This window comes from Akanthomyces muscarius, assembly GCF_028009165.1.
Source record: "Akanthomyces muscarius strain Ve6 chromosome Unknown contig_18, whole genome shotgun sequence".
Classification (NCBI taxonomy): Eukaryota; Fungi; Ascomycota; class Sordariomycetes; order Hypocreales; family Cordycipitaceae; genus Akanthomyces; species Akanthomyces muscarius.
Window position 1 is genome coordinate 151,245 of NW_026611618.1, and position 17,689 is coordinate 168,933.

General features: G+C 52.2%; 6 protein-coding genes across 7 annotated transcripts; 2 read left to right on the top strand and 4 right to left on the bottom strand.

Annotated features, from left to right (window-relative positions):
* Positions 1-803: 803 nt before the first annotated feature.
* On the top strand, positions 804-3,317 carry LMH87_008518 (uncharacterized protein; the record flags this gene model as incomplete). Of its 2 annotated transcripts, XM_056201700.1 has the most annotated exons (2): positions 1,359-2,970; positions 3,092-3,102. In XM_056201700.1, the coding sequence occupies 2 exons, from the start codon at positions 1,359-1,361 to the stop codon at positions 3,100-3,102; spliced, it is 1,623 nt and encodes a 540-aa protein (XP_056056338.1). The 2 variants fall into 2 exon arrangements, with proteins under 2 accessions (XP_056056337.1, XP_056056338.1); XM_056201701.1 differs by having other exon boundaries at positions 804-3,317.
* A 524-nt stretch (positions 3,318-3,841) lies between these two features.
* Positions 3,842-5,075, bottom strand: LMH87_008519 (uncharacterized protein; the record flags this gene model as incomplete). The annotated part of the gene is made up of 2 exons (XM_056201702.1): positions 3,842-4,586; positions 4,657-5,075. The coding sequence occupies 2 exons, from the start codon at positions 5,073-5,075 to the stop codon at positions 3,842-3,844; spliced, it is 1,164 nt and encodes a 387-aa protein (XP_056056339.1).
* Positions 5,076-5,997: 922 nt separating this feature from the next.
* Positions 5,998-7,974, top strand: LMH87_008520 (uncharacterized protein; the record flags this gene model as incomplete). Its single annotated transcript, XM_056201703.1, has 4 exons — positions 5,998-6,718; positions 6,780-7,800; positions 7,877-7,896; positions 7,952-7,974. The coding sequence occupies 4 exons, from the start codon at positions 5,998-6,000 to the stop codon at positions 7,972-7,974; spliced, it is 1,785 nt and encodes a 594-aa protein (XP_056056340.1).
* A 681-nt stretch (positions 7,975-8,655) lies between these two features.
* LMH87_008521 (uncharacterized protein) lies at positions 8,656-9,018 on the bottom strand (the record flags this gene model as incomplete). Its single annotated transcript, XM_056201704.1, has 1 exon — positions 8,656-9,018. The coding sequence occupies one exon, from the start codon at positions 9,016-9,018 to the stop codon at positions 8,656-8,658; it is 363 nt and encodes a 120-aa protein (XP_056056341.1).
* A 97-nt stretch (positions 9,019-9,115) lies between these two features.
* Positions 9,116-9,340, bottom strand: LMH87_008522 (uncharacterized protein; the record flags this gene model as incomplete). Its single annotated transcript, XM_056201707.1, has 1 exon — positions 9,116-9,340. The coding sequence occupies one exon, from the start codon at positions 9,338-9,340 to the stop codon at positions 9,116-9,118; it is 225 nt and encodes a 74-aa protein (XP_056056342.1).
* Positions 9,341-11,279: 1,939 nt separating this feature from the next.
* LMH87_008523 (uncharacterized protein) lies at positions 11,280-16,260 on the bottom strand (the record flags this gene model as incomplete). The annotated part of the gene is made up of 4 exons (XM_056201708.1): positions 11,280-15,246; positions 15,296-15,607; positions 15,659-15,785; positions 15,837-16,260. 4 exons carry the CDS (start codon positions 16,258-16,260, stop codon positions 11,280-11,282), a joined length of 4,830 nt encoding a protein of 1,609 aa, XP_056056343.1.
* Between the last annotated feature and the right edge of the window lie 1,429 nt (positions 16,261-17,689).

Consider the following 17,689-nt stretch of genomic DNA (forward strand, 5'->3'; position numbering starts at 1 on the left):
CCAATCAGATGCTCATGTGGAGTCCAGAGTCAGTCCAACTCAGTAAACTCAATATTCAGGTAGATCTCTGTGCGCTGTCGAGACCAGGGAATGTTATCCCTTTTTTCCAAGCTGTTTATAATCTGTAAACAGTATGCACTACGAGGGCTGCTAAATTGGGGATAGAAATGCACTACATAGGAATATCATGTAATCGTCACCCCACTGCCTTTAAAACAAGACATGCCCTCCCTTCTGAGTCGCGTTCGATCATTGGCATTCCTGTAATCCGCTTTCAGCAAAGCGGCACGCGACAAGCAACTTTCTAGCGTCGCACTATAACACTAACGGATACATAGCACACGACACTGACAACTGAGTCGCCCCCTAGCTCCAGTGTATCTATTATGAACCGGAGCCAAGCGTCCGTCAAGCGGATCGTGTGCCCCTACAATTAAAACCTTTCATGGGTAGTTTCCCTGTAGCGTCTCGGGTCTCGACCAAAGCCACTGAAGATGCGCGACATTTACCCGTACTGCCGCCCTGGCCCGAGAAATTGTTTACGGGCTTTTACCCCAGGGCTGCTGCCCGCCTTGGCATTCCAATGAATCGCGGCCAGTGCCGCAAAATTTCATTCCACAGGCATAAAACATGATTGCAATCCTTTCCCTGCTCGACTGTGCCGTATATATCTCCCATCCCGCCATGAGAACGCCTTTCTTGGACACACAACGGCGTGCACTACCTTTATACATGAACCTCGAAGACCAGCCTCAACGACACAGCGCCTCAATACTGTGAGCCTAGCTCGATCCGCTAACGCGATGGCTTTGGTGCTGTCCCTGATCCGCAGGGTGCTGCATGACGCTCCTGCCCGACTGCTAGGCAGGCGTTTTGTCTTTTCCTTTGCTGCCGTCGCAGCCATCGCATACAAATTCTTCCACATATACTCCCACGTCAACGCTATTCCGCCACAAGATCTCCAGCGCTGGGGCTGTTCATTCTTTTTTCAAGACACCGTTTTCTTGATCCTATTGCGACTCCTCATCGACGGACGAGCTCTCGCCTGCGTGGCCGCCTACTTTCTCGCTTTTCTTTCCATTTTCCTTTCTTTCCTCAGCGTCACTTTCTTCGTCGCTACCGGATCCGAGCTACAATGGCGAAACCTTGCACTAGCAGGTGATTCCTCCTCGTGGAGCTTGGCCGCCCAAGCACTATTTGCTGGCGCCCTGGTGATGGTGGGGTTTCTCATAGTAGCTGCGGCGACTCAGACGGCTTTCTACAACATGGCAAGCATTTCATGGAGACTTGTTAGCTGGCCGTTCACTGCCATCATCAATCGTATCAGAGAAGCTCGGGGCCGAGTCACGACCGAGTACATGCATATTCCCCAGAAAGACCTTGAAGACTCCTCACTAGAGTCCGCGGCCTGGAAAGAAGATGTCGGCGAAAGGACGTCTCCAACTAAAGTTGCGACGACGTATAAAACAAGCCAAGCGTTGACGATCTTGGTTGGCGCCAGTCTATTTCTGCAGCTGGCAACCACCATCTTTCGACCAGAAGACGCTTCCCTCAGCTTTCTGTCGAGCACAATTCTTCTGGCGCCTATAATAGAAGTCGCACTTTCCTCCAAACCGACGCTTGCAGCCCTGCTCTCCACACCAGGCAGCATCCACGAAGTTTTAGCAAACGCAACAGCATTGGCCGATCCGATTGAGCTTCCCTGGCTGCCAAAAGGACAATCGCTTGATGGCTTCCAAGACTGGTATGTCGGGGGTAGAGAGCACTACTCTGCAGCTGCAGATCCGCTCAAGGTATCTAATCTTGACGATCCACTTCTGCCTGAGCTTCGTGGCGCTCTCTCTGACGTGTCCATCCGCAACATCGTGCTCATTAAGCTCGAAAGCACGCGAAAGGACGTTTTTCCTGTCAAAAACAACGGCACTGCATACAGAAAGCTCGCCAGTACCCACGAGAACAAGACTCTCCCTCATTCAGCCCACAAATTTCTGTCCAGCCTCACACCAACGGCCAAGTTCCTCACGGGAGACTATGAAGATGGCTTCGATTCGACAGGGGCGAAGCCCCAACGTGGAGGCATAAACTTCAACAACGCTTTCACCACGAGCACATACACACTAAAGAGCCTTACTGGGACCCTTTGTGGTATTAGTCCCTTGGCGGTCGACTTCAACCAGGAGTATTACTACGATATTTATCAGCCATGTTTGCCACACATCTTGGATGCTTTCAATAACATCAGTCACACCTCAGCTGCCACACGAGACGAAGGTGGATTCACCTCTATGCCTTGGGCCTCACAGTTCATGATGTCAGTCACGTCATACTTTGACAAGCAAGACAAGCTCATGCCTAAGCTCGGCTTCGCAAACGGCAGCGTTATTGACTGGTGGTTCCTCAAGGACACACCAAAGTACGGCCCCGTCAACATGACCGATGTGAATTACTATGGTATGCCGGAGCCTGCCATCGAGGACTATATCCGAAATGCTTTCAAGGAAGGCAAAGAAAAGAACGAGAGAGTCTTTTTGTCGCATCTCACGAGCACGACGCACCATGGCTTCGGCATTCCTGACGACGAAAAGAACTATGTTCCGTTGACTGAGGATGATGATTGGAAAGATCTATCCCATTATATGAATGCAGTTGGCTACGTCGACGGTTGGTTGCAAAAGGTTTTAGACATTCTCGACGAAACGGGTGTGGCTAACGAAACCCTCGTCGTGCTTGTTGGCGATCATGGTCTCTCCATCGCAGAGCGCGGCACTACTACACCCTATGGCAACCCGCACGTTGCAAATTACCATGTGCCTTTGGTCATCTCCCATCCAAGCCTGCCCCCCATTACTGTCGATGATGCCGTTCAATCGATTCAGATTTTGCCCACAATCTTGGACATGCTGATTGAAACTGGCTCGCTCTCTCAATCCGAGAGCGGAGCCGCGCGCGACTTGTTGCGTAATTATGAGGGTCAGTCGCTTCTGCGCCCGCAACGGAAGTTTTCTAGTATCACCGGCCAGGGCTCCTGGCAGTTTACTGTGATGAATCCGGGTGGCTCTACAATCGCAGTCCGCGATGCTCGTCGGCCCAGCTGGCGCCTAATTGTACCCATCATGTCCAACTACGAATGGCGCTTCACAGACCTGGATGAAGACCCGCTCGAAGAAAAGCCCATATTGTCGTTCGATTTAAAATCATTGACAAAGATCTTGGGTGGCGAGAATGGGACTGATACGTCCAAGTGGGTAGAAGAAGCAGCCGTTGTGTCGCTATGGTGGTCAGCTGAAAACTACAAGCGCTGGCGTTATAATGTTTGAAGAAAGATTTGAACATGAGCTTAGCACGTTTTCTGTCTTTATTTCCTTTTTCCTAGGATGTATGTACGATAAGATATTTTAATCCAGCTATAAATAGGCGTTTCTCATTGTATTTGTTCATGATGGACTTACCATCGCCGGTCTGCTATATATGAGTACCATTAATATTACTTCAAGAATATATCATGCACTTACCAGTACTGTACGCTTCAAGCCAGCAGAGTGAGTATGTTTGAAGCACTATCGCAGAAAATTGGCGTCATCCTCATCAGTGTCTCAATCTAGCCGGCAGCACTCGTGCTGGCATGGCCTACCCAACCGAACGTCTGTTTACATATACACTTATCATTCTACTACGACAAGCGTTAGCAAACATATTTGCCGTTTTCTTTTCGGGTCTACGCTCTGCCTTTTTACTACAATAATAATATATATGTACTACCTTCAACGTCAACTTTAGGTAGTGACCAGCCAGGGATCGACCAGGAGGACGCACATCATAATTGTAAAGCGTAAGCGACGTATTATTGATCTTCAAACCCCGGTCCCATTTGCGGCTCTAATGCCTTACCCAGAAGTATGTTCTTTAAATTAAGCCTCATGCTCCATTTGACAGCTTCTGTGTAGCCTTGGTCCCGCATGCTACCATCGCCTCCATAACTCTGAATATCGCTGTCGCCAGTCACGCTGCCTTTTGGCCGGTGGTGGAACATAATTGTTGGATTTACGCTGACACACTGCAGCTTATAGCTGGTATCTGTATCTCGTCCCATGTCGTACGCAGAGTCGCGGCAGAGCTGGGCGAGAGAGTTGTCGAACGCCATGTGCAGCCCGTCGACGCTCAGCGAATACAGAATCTTTCGAGCCGCGCGCTGAGTAATTGCGTACGCAAATGAGCAAATGGGGGCAGCGGTTCTGTGAATTACCCTAGTACCAGCGGGAAAGGCTGTCCAATCGACAAGGTGTGACACGTTTTCGTATGGTGGAACGGTCCAATCGTCGTGGATCAGGTACTTGCTGGACATCTTTTCCTTGGCTTCGTCGTCAAGACCTGCGTTCTCTTCAAGGGTTTCTGGGAAGGGCTCGCCGCAATGACCAAGCCAGAGGAGATCCCACGCATCTCCGTACGGGGAGTGCAGTCGGCCTGACTGTTCATTCAGGACATGGTGAACGCCGTGAGCAACACCAGTCAGCTGCGTTTTGACGTGTGCATCCCAGTCCATGTCATCTTCCATGATGAGTGCGGACGATACACCTGATTCGACGATTCTAGAACAGAAACGTTAGACAAGCTGAACAGCCATTACGCTTGGCCGTTGGCAAAAGCCTACCAACTTACTGTCTTATAGCGTTCATGTGCGACCTCCAGCTTGCAAGAAAATTGTCCTCCATAGCAGTAAAATTAATGCCAAAGGGAGCCGATTTAGCCGACAGGGCAGACATTTTCACACCGTCAACCCAATCAATGTCCACGTTACTCAGCGATGCCATCAGCGAGAGGGCGTCGCGCTTGTCGGATCGCTCTGGTAGCCCGATCGCTATAATCTTTTCAAAGCCAAGCGTCCGATTTTTTATGCGGTCGTCGTCCCGGCTGGACACTCCCTGTAGGTTTTTAAATCCGACGTGATGGAGTTGCGCTGGGCCGAAGCTGAATCGCAGGCTGGCGATCCACGTGAGGGCGTACAATGCGGCCATGGTCGTCGATGCCACCATCAAAATGGTTCGCCGCCCGCTTCGTGCTCCTTTCTGTTCAAACATGGCGGTAGACTTGGAGTTCGTCCGACCAAGAAAAAATGTGTTTGTGGTCTAAAAGACTGGTTTCCTGCGTGAGATGGGACCGCAGCGCTGATGTAGTATGTTGCCGAAGCTGCACCCAGGTCAGGTTGTCTTTATGGACCAGCCAGGTTGTGAAACAAACCCGCCTTCGAAACTTGCTGATCACCGCGGCGATCCTCTTCTCCCTTTAGATCACGATCCGCCGCCGTCGGAATGTGGCTGTCTTGCCAGACTCTATATAGTCCAATTCGCTCAGGAACAATGCAGAGAATATTTTCTCACTATTTTTCTTGATTTTTCTATAAGAAGGAACCGATGTTTCGACTGGATGTAATTTAACACGCAAAGGGTTATCCCAAGCTTCTCAATGAAATCGCTTTATTGTGTGGGGCGGAGTTGATAGTACAGATAGTGAGTTCGACTCAGAGAAGGGCGGGATGGACTTGATGGGCTGATTAGGCATATACCGATATGTCTCAGACTTATCGTCAAGGCGACATCCCTGCCCCTTCGCCCGAAACCCATCATACCATAGCACGAGTCTTTATGCGAATCTTAGTCCAATAAAATCATGAAAGGTCTAGCATGTCAAAACGGCGCAAAAGCTCCGCCGTGTAGCCAGATCCGCAGGCTTCGTCTTACACTACATTCTCCACAGCAGATCAATTGCTTCCGCTCAGGAATGGGCTGCATTACTTAGCCCGTGATGCGCAAAAGATATGTCGCAAGCCTTAAATCTAATATTCATCCCATTTATCAGCTAATTTACCCCATAATTCCGAGCCAGAGGTCTAATAGCCCATTCTCCTCTCCCGCCATGCCCGTAGCATATAGTATCAGCTGTCCACGTTGGAACTGAAGACTGCTCATCACTTAGCACACCTTCTCCATAGCTTCGCCCGCGATGTTGCCACGGTCACCTAAGCTTGGACGTTGGATTATTCTCATCGTCGCTATTGTCTTTGCCGCTTATTTACTTGGTGGATTCATCCGCAATGCCAGCACAGTACAGCCTTGGACGGTCAAGCCTAACAGATGGTTAAAGACCGACGCGCACCCCATCGATACACTCATTTCTGACGCGCGAACCGTTTTTTCACGGCTTATATCTAAACAGACAAAGACGGTGGAAGAAGCTGCGCAGGCATATCGCAAGAGAAGAGGTCGCCACCCACCTCCACACTTCGACAAGTGGTTTGAGTTTGCCCAGTCCAACAACGCCGTCATAGTGGAAGACTTCTTCGACCAGGTCTACCATGACTTGGAACCCTTTTGGGGCATGGACGCCTCGTCTATTAGAAATGAGGCGTCTAGTTTTGAGATGACTATCAACGTTCGAAATGGCAACGCGACGGCGGGAAGCGACTGGTTCTGGACCCGTATCTGGCTGGACCTCGTCAAGACCGTCGAGCACTTGTTACCTGACATGGACTTGGCGCTCAACGCTATGGATGAGCCCCGTATTATTGTTCCTTACGAGAACATCACTCATTATATGCGGCGAGCTTCCAAGACTGTCAGAATGCCCGAAGCCAAGAAAGTACTTTCTCAGTACCAAACGCTTCCAAGACCAGGGGCGTCGAATGGCGGCGCTGACATACGAAGCAAAAACTGGGAGTCAACAAGTGAGTTGGATCTTGTGCTGCAATTAATTAGCCTTGCGAGGAAAGCTGACGTACATCATAGCTCCATATTGGCCCATTGTTCGTCGGGGTTGCCCACCCAAAAGCACAGCTCGAACAACGCCGCTGCAAGACTCGTTCGAAACGCCACCAGAGATCAGCTCGAAGAATGCGAAGCGCCACTCTTATCAAGGCTATGTTTCAAATTACACACTTTCCACGGATGTCTGCCACCAAGCTGATCTCCAAGGTTTGGAGGGCATTTTGATCGAGCCTCTCTCAACAAGCACCACAAAGGTGCTTTTCCCGCTCTTTGGCGGTTCCAAGCTTGCTGTGAACAACGAGATTCTGCTTCCAGCACCCATGTACTGGAACGAGGAAGAAAGATTCACTGGCGGTGACGATCACGGCATTGCCTGGCCGGGAAAGGAAACAGGTGTCATCTGGCGAGGGGTTGCCAGCGGTGGCAGGAACCGAGAGACCAATTGGAAAGGTTTCCAGCGCCATCGATTCATTTCCATGAACAACGCTACAACTATCTCGAGCGTTGAAAATAGCACCGAGCAGGTCAAAACTTTTGCGTTGCCAGAAAAGCAATACCAAGTTCACGCCCAGAGGAAAGGTGAGCTCAGCGGATGGGTCAAAAGCTGGGCTAATGTCAGTTTCACCGACCTGAGCTGCTACCCCGATGCCAAGGGTCCTTATTGCAACTACACGAATGATTACTTTGAGCCACTCAGTGGGATTTCAATGTCCCAGCAGTTTAACTACAAATACCTGCCAGACATTGACGGTAACTCATTCTCCGGGCGTTATCTCGGTTTCCTACGATCCACCTCAGTCCCCATCAAAGCCACTTTGTGGCGAGAATGGCACGATAGCCGTCTCGTCGCATGGAAGCATTTCATTCCTATGGATAACCGGTTCGTCGACTATTATGGCATTATGAACTATTTTGTTGGCTTCCAAGGCCAAGACGCACATGATAGCGCTGGCGAGAAACTTGCAAGCGATGGCAAGGAATGGGCGGAGAGGGTCCTTCGTAAGGAGGACATGCAAATTTACGTCCTAAGACTACTCCTAGAGTATGCACGAGTGCTTGATGACAGGCGAGAAATGATGGGTTGGGTTGACGATTTGCTGAAAAATTCGTCTCCGAAGAAAGATCAAAGTCAGATATAGTAGGTAGTACTTATAGCTAGAATTCAATCGCAACCCAGCTTACAAGCACATTAGATGGCAGCACCTTGTTGCCCTAGCCTCGCCCGTACAGCCACGCCGTTTTGCATCACTACTCTTTCCTTATGCGCCTGATTCTTAATTTCGCCGAATCGGGCGGACGCGAAAAGCCACAATATATGGTCTCAATACATTCAAGCCTTCGGCCACGACCCCGGCCTTCTAAAGCCCTGTCTCATCCCCTCTACCAGCAGTAATGCGATTGCCCCCTTGCATCCGCATTAAGCTCTCTACGGTAGCACTACTTTTGGAACGGGCCTCTGTTCCAACAGAAATAGCAAGACTGGAGTAGCTAGAAACAGAATAGGTGCCAAACAGTGCGAGAAAAGACCCAGAATGTTATCCCCCCCCCGCCCCTTCCCCCCCAAAGCCAGAAATCGAGTGATAGTCGTTGATCGAAATAATTGCGTGAAAATAAAAGATGCATTGTGAAATCTAAAAATGACCGTGGTCTCGTCATATCTAACGACACTTTTAGATGTCAATATCCTAGATAGTGTTAGCTTTCTGATTTAGAAATAGCGGGAGAGCGAGTCATGTGGCGACTTACACCAGGCGGCAAGATCATCGTCTGTGACAGAATCATCGTCTGTGGCAGAATCATCGACTGCGGCTGAATCATCGATGGGTAGTTTTTGATGCCTCTCAAGCCAAGTACGTATCATAGCAGATGGATGGCGACCAAGAGGCATCGAAAAGGGCTAAATTTGCATGAGATGGAACCAGTTGACGCTTGCCAGAGCTACAGGTATTGCTCCGTTGAATTTTCCCGTGGGGTGGGCAAATCGAAGGGCGAGAATCTTGGCCTGTGGAGGCAGAAGTTCCTTGTACGAAACGCGGGTAGAATTTTCTCCAGCGTCTCTGAAACCACCCTCGTAGCCTGCTTTCTGAGGTCTCTCGATGTCCGAAACCAGGCTTTTTTCGTACTGGTAACGTTTAGCAACTTTGACGGCTTCATCAAGCCCATCTCCAAGTCGGTATATGGATTTGAGAGCTTTGAGAACTCGAGCATAAAGCTGGTAGAGGGGATGCTCGTAGTTGGGTGAACCACCAAAGAGGCGCATGCGGACAGAATAGAAGGCCTACTTCGCATCATGCTCGGCTTCAGCGTACGCCCATAGCTTCGGCATTTCGTCGGTGTTATTTCGAGTCCGAAGTGAGTCATAAGGCAGTGGGGGGGGTTTGTAAAGATCTAATTTCGGCGCCCTCGAGGTCAAACTGTGGCTCTAGGTAGTCGGGGACAGAGAGATAGCCACGCTCCTTGGCGGCATCGTTGACCAAGAACTCGGGCCGAACGACCGATTGCTTGCGCTTTTTGGAGGAAGGAGACTCGGCATCGCCCTGGCCGCCATCATTGGCGACGGGTCTAATGACAGCATCGGTCATGCAGGGTCGCTCGGCACTCGGTAAGAGTGCATGAGGAGGACATTCCGGGAATGCGTCACGATTGGGCCTCCCCCTGGCGATGAGGGTCGTTGGTCGGTCGGCGCGTGGTGGACGCGGCGCATGTGGACGCAGGCGCCGACAGATGTAGGGCCGATATTGACGGAAGAGATAGCAACAAGAAAAGAAAAAGGAACTATTTTAAACGATAGAGACAATATTAGTCGTGAAGAATCGTACTAAATAAAATAAAAGATGTAATTGACAAAAAAGTAAGGCCCAGGATACTACCATCCTTGGTCAATCGTGAGTTGTATAGGAATAGCCCGATGCGGGGGTCGAACCCGCAGCCTTGAGATTGTGCACTCCTGCTTGTAAGAGTCTCACGCTCTACCGATTGAGCTAACCAGGCAATTACTGATGCGTAACACCTGGTGGATGCCTTTGATGGAGGCCGGCTGTGTTATTTGGTCTTATATGAGTGTGTGGGAGGCGAAGAGATTTTGAAAAGCCTGGTAGGGCTTGTGTGGGTCCATGGTGGAACCAAGTGGGCCAGGCGCGCCGAGAAAATAGGGCGACCGCCTGTAAAAGCACCTACGCCCTGTAAAAGCACAGCGGCCGACAGCGCAAACAAGATTGCCAGATGGGGAAGCGCTGGTACGCACTGACTCACCCACGCATCTCCAGCCGCATTATCGGGAAGAAACCAGATTCGCCTGAATAGAAGCAGCGGCGTGTCTGTGTCGCTTTACTTCAAAAACCCCATGTTAGCGACCATGACCTGTACTATGCTTGAGATGACACCAAGCTAGCATAGGGACATTGCGTGGCAAAGTCGGTGATGAAGTAGCCTCCTGTGGTTTCTCTTCCAAGATTTATGTCTTGAGATCGCTGCTTACATTATGATTTAAATTAAACGAGACATCTAGTAAGCACTTTCGCAATCTGATTTGATCACTTCGCTCGTCAACATAATTCTACAATAGTTACACGAAAAACTGATAGCTTAATAAGGTTCAAACCTATTTGTCGCCCTGAACTGGATAACAGCCCGCCACACAAGCAAGAGTACACAATCTCAAGGCTACGGGTTCGACCGTCGCATCGGGCTTATTCCCATACAAGTCACGATTGACTAAGGATGTGTCAGGGAGGCGGCTGGGAGGAAGAAGGTGAAGGGTAAATAGTGACGAATACACTGTACAATAGCTGTTATGGCAATTATGGCAACAATGGTAACTTTATTGATCGCTAGGGAGGAAGAGGTTCCTCCCCAGCTCTCCTAGCTGGCTTCTCGCCCTGAAATAGCTGCTCTCTAGCGCGTGGATCCACTCGTCCATGACAGGATGGTAGCATCCTGGGCCTTACTTTTTTGCTAATTACATCTTTTTTATTTCAGTAACCTACCTGGGCCCTTTTTTTCTTCATTAGAATTGTCCTGGTCATTATAGAATTCACGCTGTGGTGTGCGACAATCTGTTGAAAAGTAATGATATTCATCCCGACTATACGGTACAAGGTGCCGCGAGGCAGCATTGTATAAAGGAAAAGAGTATATATAAAAAGACACAAAGCCGGCGTTGCTTCGCCCATTCCGTTGCTTTTCACAGACCTCCAACAGGCCAAAAGGCTCGCTCGCTTCCTCCATGTATAAGGTTCCAGCGCCAGCCGACTTCCGGCTCATCATCATCAGAGCGAGGGGTAAAACGAAGTGAACAAGAAGCGTGAGCAGAGAGCGGATATATGATAAAAATGCAGAACTGTTGAAACAAGAGAAATAGATGGAGAAAAGAGCAAAAGTGCAAAAGGTATCGTGGTGGCCGTCTACCAAGCAAGGAGGGTCAAGAAGTGCCAAGAAAAGACGATGCGGAGCGTGCAAGAAAAAAAGTGCCACACCCATCAAAGCCGATGCCTGCTCGCATGTCATCACAGCGCAGCTCTCCTAAATCATCTCGCTACGATGCAGACCAGTCGACATGTGCTTGCCCTTCTTGTCAATGGGCGAGCGGATCGCGTCCTGGTCGTACATGACAGGAGGCGGCGCCAGGATGGGCGACTTGGCCTGCTGGTACGCTGCGCCGCTCAGCATCTCCAGGGTGGAGGGAGGCTGCTGGGCGTAGGATGAGTTCTTTCGGCTGCGGCTACGGCGCTCTGAACCCCGTCTGCTGCGGCCCGAAACACTCCCCTCGCCGCCGACGCTGCGTCCGCGGTTGTGGCCGCGCGACGGCGGCGGCACCGGTGGCGGCAGCACAGGCACCATGTTGTCGTTTGGCGCAGCAACCGGTGGCTGCTCGTCGTCGTCCATGACAATCTCAATCATTCCGGATCCGACGGCTCCGCCGGGTCCGTAGTGTGGCCTCGTGTGAGGCAGCGGCGCGGGAGGAGGCGGCGGCGGCTTTGCCAGGTGTTGAAGCTCCTTTAGCATGGGTGGCATGATGGGAGCCGGGGGGGGCGGAGGCGGAAGAGGCTCCTCGTTGGACCGACGACGTTCACCACCTCGCACGACGGCATCAATGTTAGGGATGCCGCTCGTGCTCATCTTCCTGCGGAAATGCGGTGGGTCGTCGGGGATTGGCGCCGACATGCTCCGTGGAATCATCGGCCGCGCTGGCGGCTGATACACAGTCGATGGCAGCAGCGTCAGCAGTCCTGGTGCCTCATCATGGGCAGCTGGCTTCACTTCCTGCGGTTCTTTGGCCGGCAGGGATGGAACAGGCGGGACATTATGGCCACTGGACATTCCGTTGGACAAGACGAGTCGCATAGCTTTTGGCGTGGCCGGTAATCCTATCATCGGGCTCGCGCCGCGAGCATACATGTTCTTCGGGGGCTCTGTTGCGCTCCTGGGAGGAAAGTCGTCGGATAAAGGCTTGGGTTCAGAAGTCTCGACTCCTACACGCTCGTAAATGGTCGCGGTGGCAGGCGCGTATTCGTCTGGATGCAAGATGCCGGGTGTGTGTGCCCGCTTTGCAAGTGACTTTCGCCGCTCTTCGAGTTCGCGAGCTGCCTGCTCCTTGCGCCTCATTCGCTCGTCCTTGACCTGGCGCAAGTCTCCAACTTGCACCGTGGACGCGGCGCGTGGCGGACGACCGACAAGTGACGGATCGTTCGGCAGGTCCGGAATAGTGAACTCACGTGGTCTTGACTCCGAGGTCCCTCTTCTAGACGTTGCAGGTGAGTTGAGTCCCTGGCCGACACTCCGGCTATGCTTGGCTCTGAAAGCTTCCTGTTCCTCCATGGCTCGCTTCAGATCCTCTTCGTCGTCAGAGCCTTGCAAATGCATGATGCTTGCCGACAAGGGCACAGGCGACGAGGGCGACCGAGCCTTGACGCTCTCTCTGCCTTGGCTTCGTCCACGCGTGTCGACCGCCAAGGGCTGTCGCTTCCTGTCAGGGCTGCGGCCTTTGCTGCCGCGACTTGATGTGCGACTTGAGCCCTTGGTTCTAGTTTTGGCTGATCTTCGTGAGGTGGTGGACTCTGCTGCATCAAAGAACTTTGGCGTGGTCAGATTGGCCAAGTCTTCTGGAGACATGGGGATCGGAGATGTGGGAGAACGCTTCGGCTTGACCCAGCTCCGAGCTGAGGCACGTCCGCGATCCTCCGACGGCTCTCGAGATCTGTCCCGTCCCTCTCGACTGCCTTGGCGAGTCCTAGAGCTCTCCCGCGGTCGTTCTTTGCTGTGCCCTCGGCTTCGGGCTCGGTTGGAATAATGCTTGGCAGCCTCGAGACTATGGATGTAGTCATCCTTTTGTCGTCCATGTCTGTAGCTTCGACCTGCACTAGAGGTCGAAGTAATGGAGCTGGCGACAGATCCGGGGCCGCGACGCCTTGTAGGCCAGTGGAATCGTGTGGATGATGTGACTGACTGCTCTGGGGATGCAGGGTCGTTCATTGTGGGCTGGCCAATGGGCTGCAGCTCAAGAAGCTTGCCGCCAGGAATTCGGCTCCTTGAACCGTTCCGCACATTGCTTTTGCTTTCTTGCATACGCGCCATGACCATTTGATCAGGAGAAGGAGGGCGCTCACCACCTTGAAAGTCTGAAACCACGCGGGTAAATCGGTCGCGCATCATCATGGGGCTAGCTGTGGAAGCGCGTGCAAGCGAGTTTCCGGCAGCAATGTTGTCGTAGTCGGCAGACACCATCCGGGAGTGGCCGCCGCGCCCATGCCTACTGGCTTCGCGTGCCAAATTGTCACGATTAATGTCGTTGGGAGCCTCTCCGATGGATGGAAGGCGACCACGGCTCGTCAAGGAGCCGTTGGGCCGTGCAGAGGTAGGCGTGTTGAAGCGACTGTTGTTCGATGGGCGCAAAAATGCTGTGGCCGCTTCGTAAGAACCACCTGGAGAAATGGCCGAGTCTGCAATTGGTGTGACACCCGCCGCGATGGGGGTCTGTCCGTCGTCGATATTAGCGTAAAATTTGGCCTTTTGGTTGACATCGCCAAATGAAGTGATGAGCTTCAGAGCAGAGGATTTGGCAACACTTCGCTGGGGTCCGCGTTGGACTCCCGGGGGTGACAGTGGTGGGCTGAGAATTTCGGGGATGCTGGGGGTTATGCTCTGGAAATTGAGTTGAACTGCAGACGGCGATCTCCATGGCTCGGTGGACTCTTGGTCCGTGCAAGCAAAGCATCGAATCGCCAACTGCTGCTGGTGATGTTGAACAGCCCATTCACCCCACTTCCTAATGATGGCTGCTTGACGTTCCCAAACGCTGGGAAATGTCAGACAAGTCAGGATAAGTGCTTCCATATATCGCTTATGCGAGATGTAAATCTCAATGGCGTCATTATGGTCGCCCATGCCGAGCATAATAGTAACAGCAACGTGAATGTCGCCGCTTTCCAATAGTCGCTGCACATAGACTCGGCCAATCTTTTGTTGTCCCGCAGCGCTTCCTATGCCGCTGAGAGCAAACAACATCCAATCAGAAGAAGTCATATCTTTGGCGCTGCCAGCCATAGCATCCGTCTCCATGTCGCCTAGCCATTTGCCGAGGAGAATTCGGCTAGAAGATCCGCTCGGGTGTCGACTCATCTCATCACGGATGAGGCCTTCAACCTCTGCATGCCAGCCAAAGATGGTGCTCAGCATCTGCCTTCTCAGATCGTCGTTGGTCAGACGTGAGTTGTCAGCATTCATCGGGTGCTTGTATGGAATATCGCTCAGTCGTGTCCTGGTGAATTTGAACAAGTCGTAGACCTTGTTGTCATCGGGGCTTCGTGGGACCTCGTGACGCAGCCTAGATGGGCGTTGGCGAGAGCGCGACGACGCTACACTCGTGCTTCCCAGAGAATACCCCATAGAATACGCATCAATGTCCTGTTGACGGCCAACAGTAGAAGATCTTAGTGAGGTTCCAGCCGAGATGTAGGTGTTTTGCGACCGAATAGAGGCGGGGTGTCGACCCGGTGTACGTGAACCGGCAGAGGCGGCAGAGGCGGCGGAAGACTTTGATTGGGAGGAAGAGAGACCACTTCTGCTAGAAACAGGGCTTGCTGATTCGTACGTCTCGTTGCCAGAGTCAGGATGCGCCTGGCCACGAGCAATGCGTGCAAACGGCGAGAGGTGGTCTTCGTCACTCTCCGAAACATTCATCTCGACGGGAACGGAGCTCATAGAGCTTTCCGACTCCGACGTATGTATTGTCGTGGCGGAATGGACAGATTGATTGGCAGTCTCTTCGATGGAGTTTGGAGGCGAAGGCGGCAGATGACTCGTGGGGTGTTGGACATTCGCGACCATGATTGCTGGCGAGTTGAGATCGAATTGCTGCACGGTGCCGTTGGGCCCGACCGTGAAGAGACTTGCGCCAGGTCCGTAGAGCGCCATACCGCGTACATGCTCAAGAGTAGGAATCGAGTCAAATGTAACGTGCTTTGTGCGCACATCCCAAGACAGGGTTTCGCTACGCTGGTCAGTAAATTGCGACGTGTTGAGAAATTTGCAAAGCATACCTGTCAGAGAACTGAATGACACGGCCGTTCTTGGACCAACCCATCCAGTTGGAGCCATTTTCGAGGGCTTCTGCCTTGCGCAAGATTCGTACAACCTTGGCAGGGTCTTCAATATTATATGCCTTGGTGACACTCCAAACTCGCAAGTCACCATCGTGCTTTTGCACGGCCAGCATTTCTGACTTTTGTCGAGACGAAGAGGCATGCCAAGACAAATTAATGACAGGCGATGGTGCTCTAGAAGTTGTCAAGTTATGCATGATGGTGAAGCGAGGCTGAAGTCGAGCAATTAAAAGAGTACCAGTTTGGAATCTGTGTCATGTTAGCATTGAAGCTCTTTTGGAGAAGACGTCGGTGACATACCCGATGGCAAATGTTAGACAGTCTTGCGACGGAGCCAAAGCCGTGATTGCCGTCTGCTCCAACGTTTTGGTGCTCATGTGTTCTGAAGTTGCAATCTCGAATATGGTAATGGTGCCGTAGGTATCACCTTGAAAGTTGTTGGTCAACGAGTAAGTCGAATTTTAGATGCAAGTCTTACCAAAAGCCAAATTGCCATTGCGCATCCAGGTAATCGCGGTTATTTGACAATCGGACACCGCAGTGAAGTTTTTGAGCGTTTCACCCGTCATGAGATCCCAGATAATCATCCTTTTGCTGCTATCGTAGCTGGCAGCTATGCGTCCCCCACCGTACTGGCTATGGTTGTCGATGGCGAGCAACAAGACCTCGTGCTGGTGGCCGGTAAATCGGCGCTCGATTGTCAATGAGTCGTGGTGGCAGCAGACGACAGATGTGCCCTGGACATATAGAAACATGGATGCCGTGGCGCCGCAGGGATCAAAGTACTTGAGATCCGGTATCGACGGCACGACAGGGCCGCGCACGTTTCGCCCCCTCGCGGTAGACGATCGCTCGGAGGCTCGCGAAATCGCATGGCCCTGCGAGGAAGCCGGGGCAGACATGTTGACGAAGAGGATGAGGTAGTTTCAAAATGACAGGCTCGCGTGTTTTCGTGTGCTTTTGTGTAGCGTGGGGTCTGATCCCGGCGTTTTGGGGGCGTGGTTGTTGCGACCGAGTCCGATGCCCTGCAGGAGGGACGGTTCGCAGCAGCTGTCCTGCAGTGACCTGTGGTCACAGGCTCGAAGCGTCCGAAAGTGGCGTGGCACGGCGAGTGTACCGTTCCACGCTGGTATCCGTGGATCAAAGCCTCTGTGCCTCGAGGTGAGAGCGCAGAAGGCGACGACCCACGAACGAAGATTGTATAGTTTGTTGATTCGGTTCCGATGCCGGTCTGGGTCGCTGATTACATGGAGGCGCTGGTCGAGGAGTTAGTATTGGCGCAGAAGGTGATGGCAGCGTGAGTTGAGAAACGCTCGACAGCCAAGCATGTGACGATTCGAATGTGTAAGAGTGTTGTGTGACAGAAGATGTTGAGTGAATAATACATGTAGTGATTGATGGTGTTGCGACAAGCAGGTTGCGACTCGAGTCTCCGCGGGAGCGAGGAACAGCGGTGAGCAAGGATGAAAAAGGGAATCCGGGTAATTGCCCAAAAGAATCGCCCAGGGAAAGGGGTGAGCGCCTCGAGCAAATAGAGGGAAACAGGACAGACTGAATACGGCCTGATGTAAGTAACCGCAGAGAGACAGGTGGTGCGGAGTGGGTCGGGCGCTTGTAGATGAGGGGATACGCAAAGCCTGGCGGTTGCAGTTGGGTGTGTGTGACTTACTCGGACCCAAGAGGTGGTGGCGTCTACTGGGAACAAAGAGTTTTGGAACAGTCGCACAGCAGAATGCGCTTGAACCCAGATCCAGGTGTCGTATAATAAAAATAGAGAAGAGAAATCCCAGATTGCTGGAGGAAAAGAGGTGTCAAAGTGAGAGTGCGAGTGCGGCGGGCTAGGCAAGTAAATGTGCAGCACAGCGGAGCCCCAGTAGTTAGCAGTAGCCACGGGGAGGGGACCAGCGACGGGTAATAAAAAAAAATAAGAGGCGGATGGCACAAGCACGACGCAGCACAGTCAAGACATACACCACCGCCTAGCAGCAACAGCAGGAACTTGTGCAGAGAGAGACGGTCTGCTGCTAGCAGGGATCTGGCGATGGAGAAAGAGGCCCTGGTAAGAGCTTGCTGGGGGTGTGCGAGGAGGGACTGGGGCCGTGTCTGGGCTCCTCTTGCGGGCACGGGGGGGGGGGGGGGGGGGGGGATGGGACAAAGGCGGCTAACGTCTAAGGTTGCTTGATAAAGTGGTGGCGCGATGGAATGTTAGTGGTTGACGGGCGGGCTGATGAGAGCCGTATGTAAAATTAGAGCTGCTGGGGCTGTATCAAAGACGACAAGAAACAAGTCCAAAGAGTTCCCCCCCTCAATCCACAATTGGTGCTGGATATA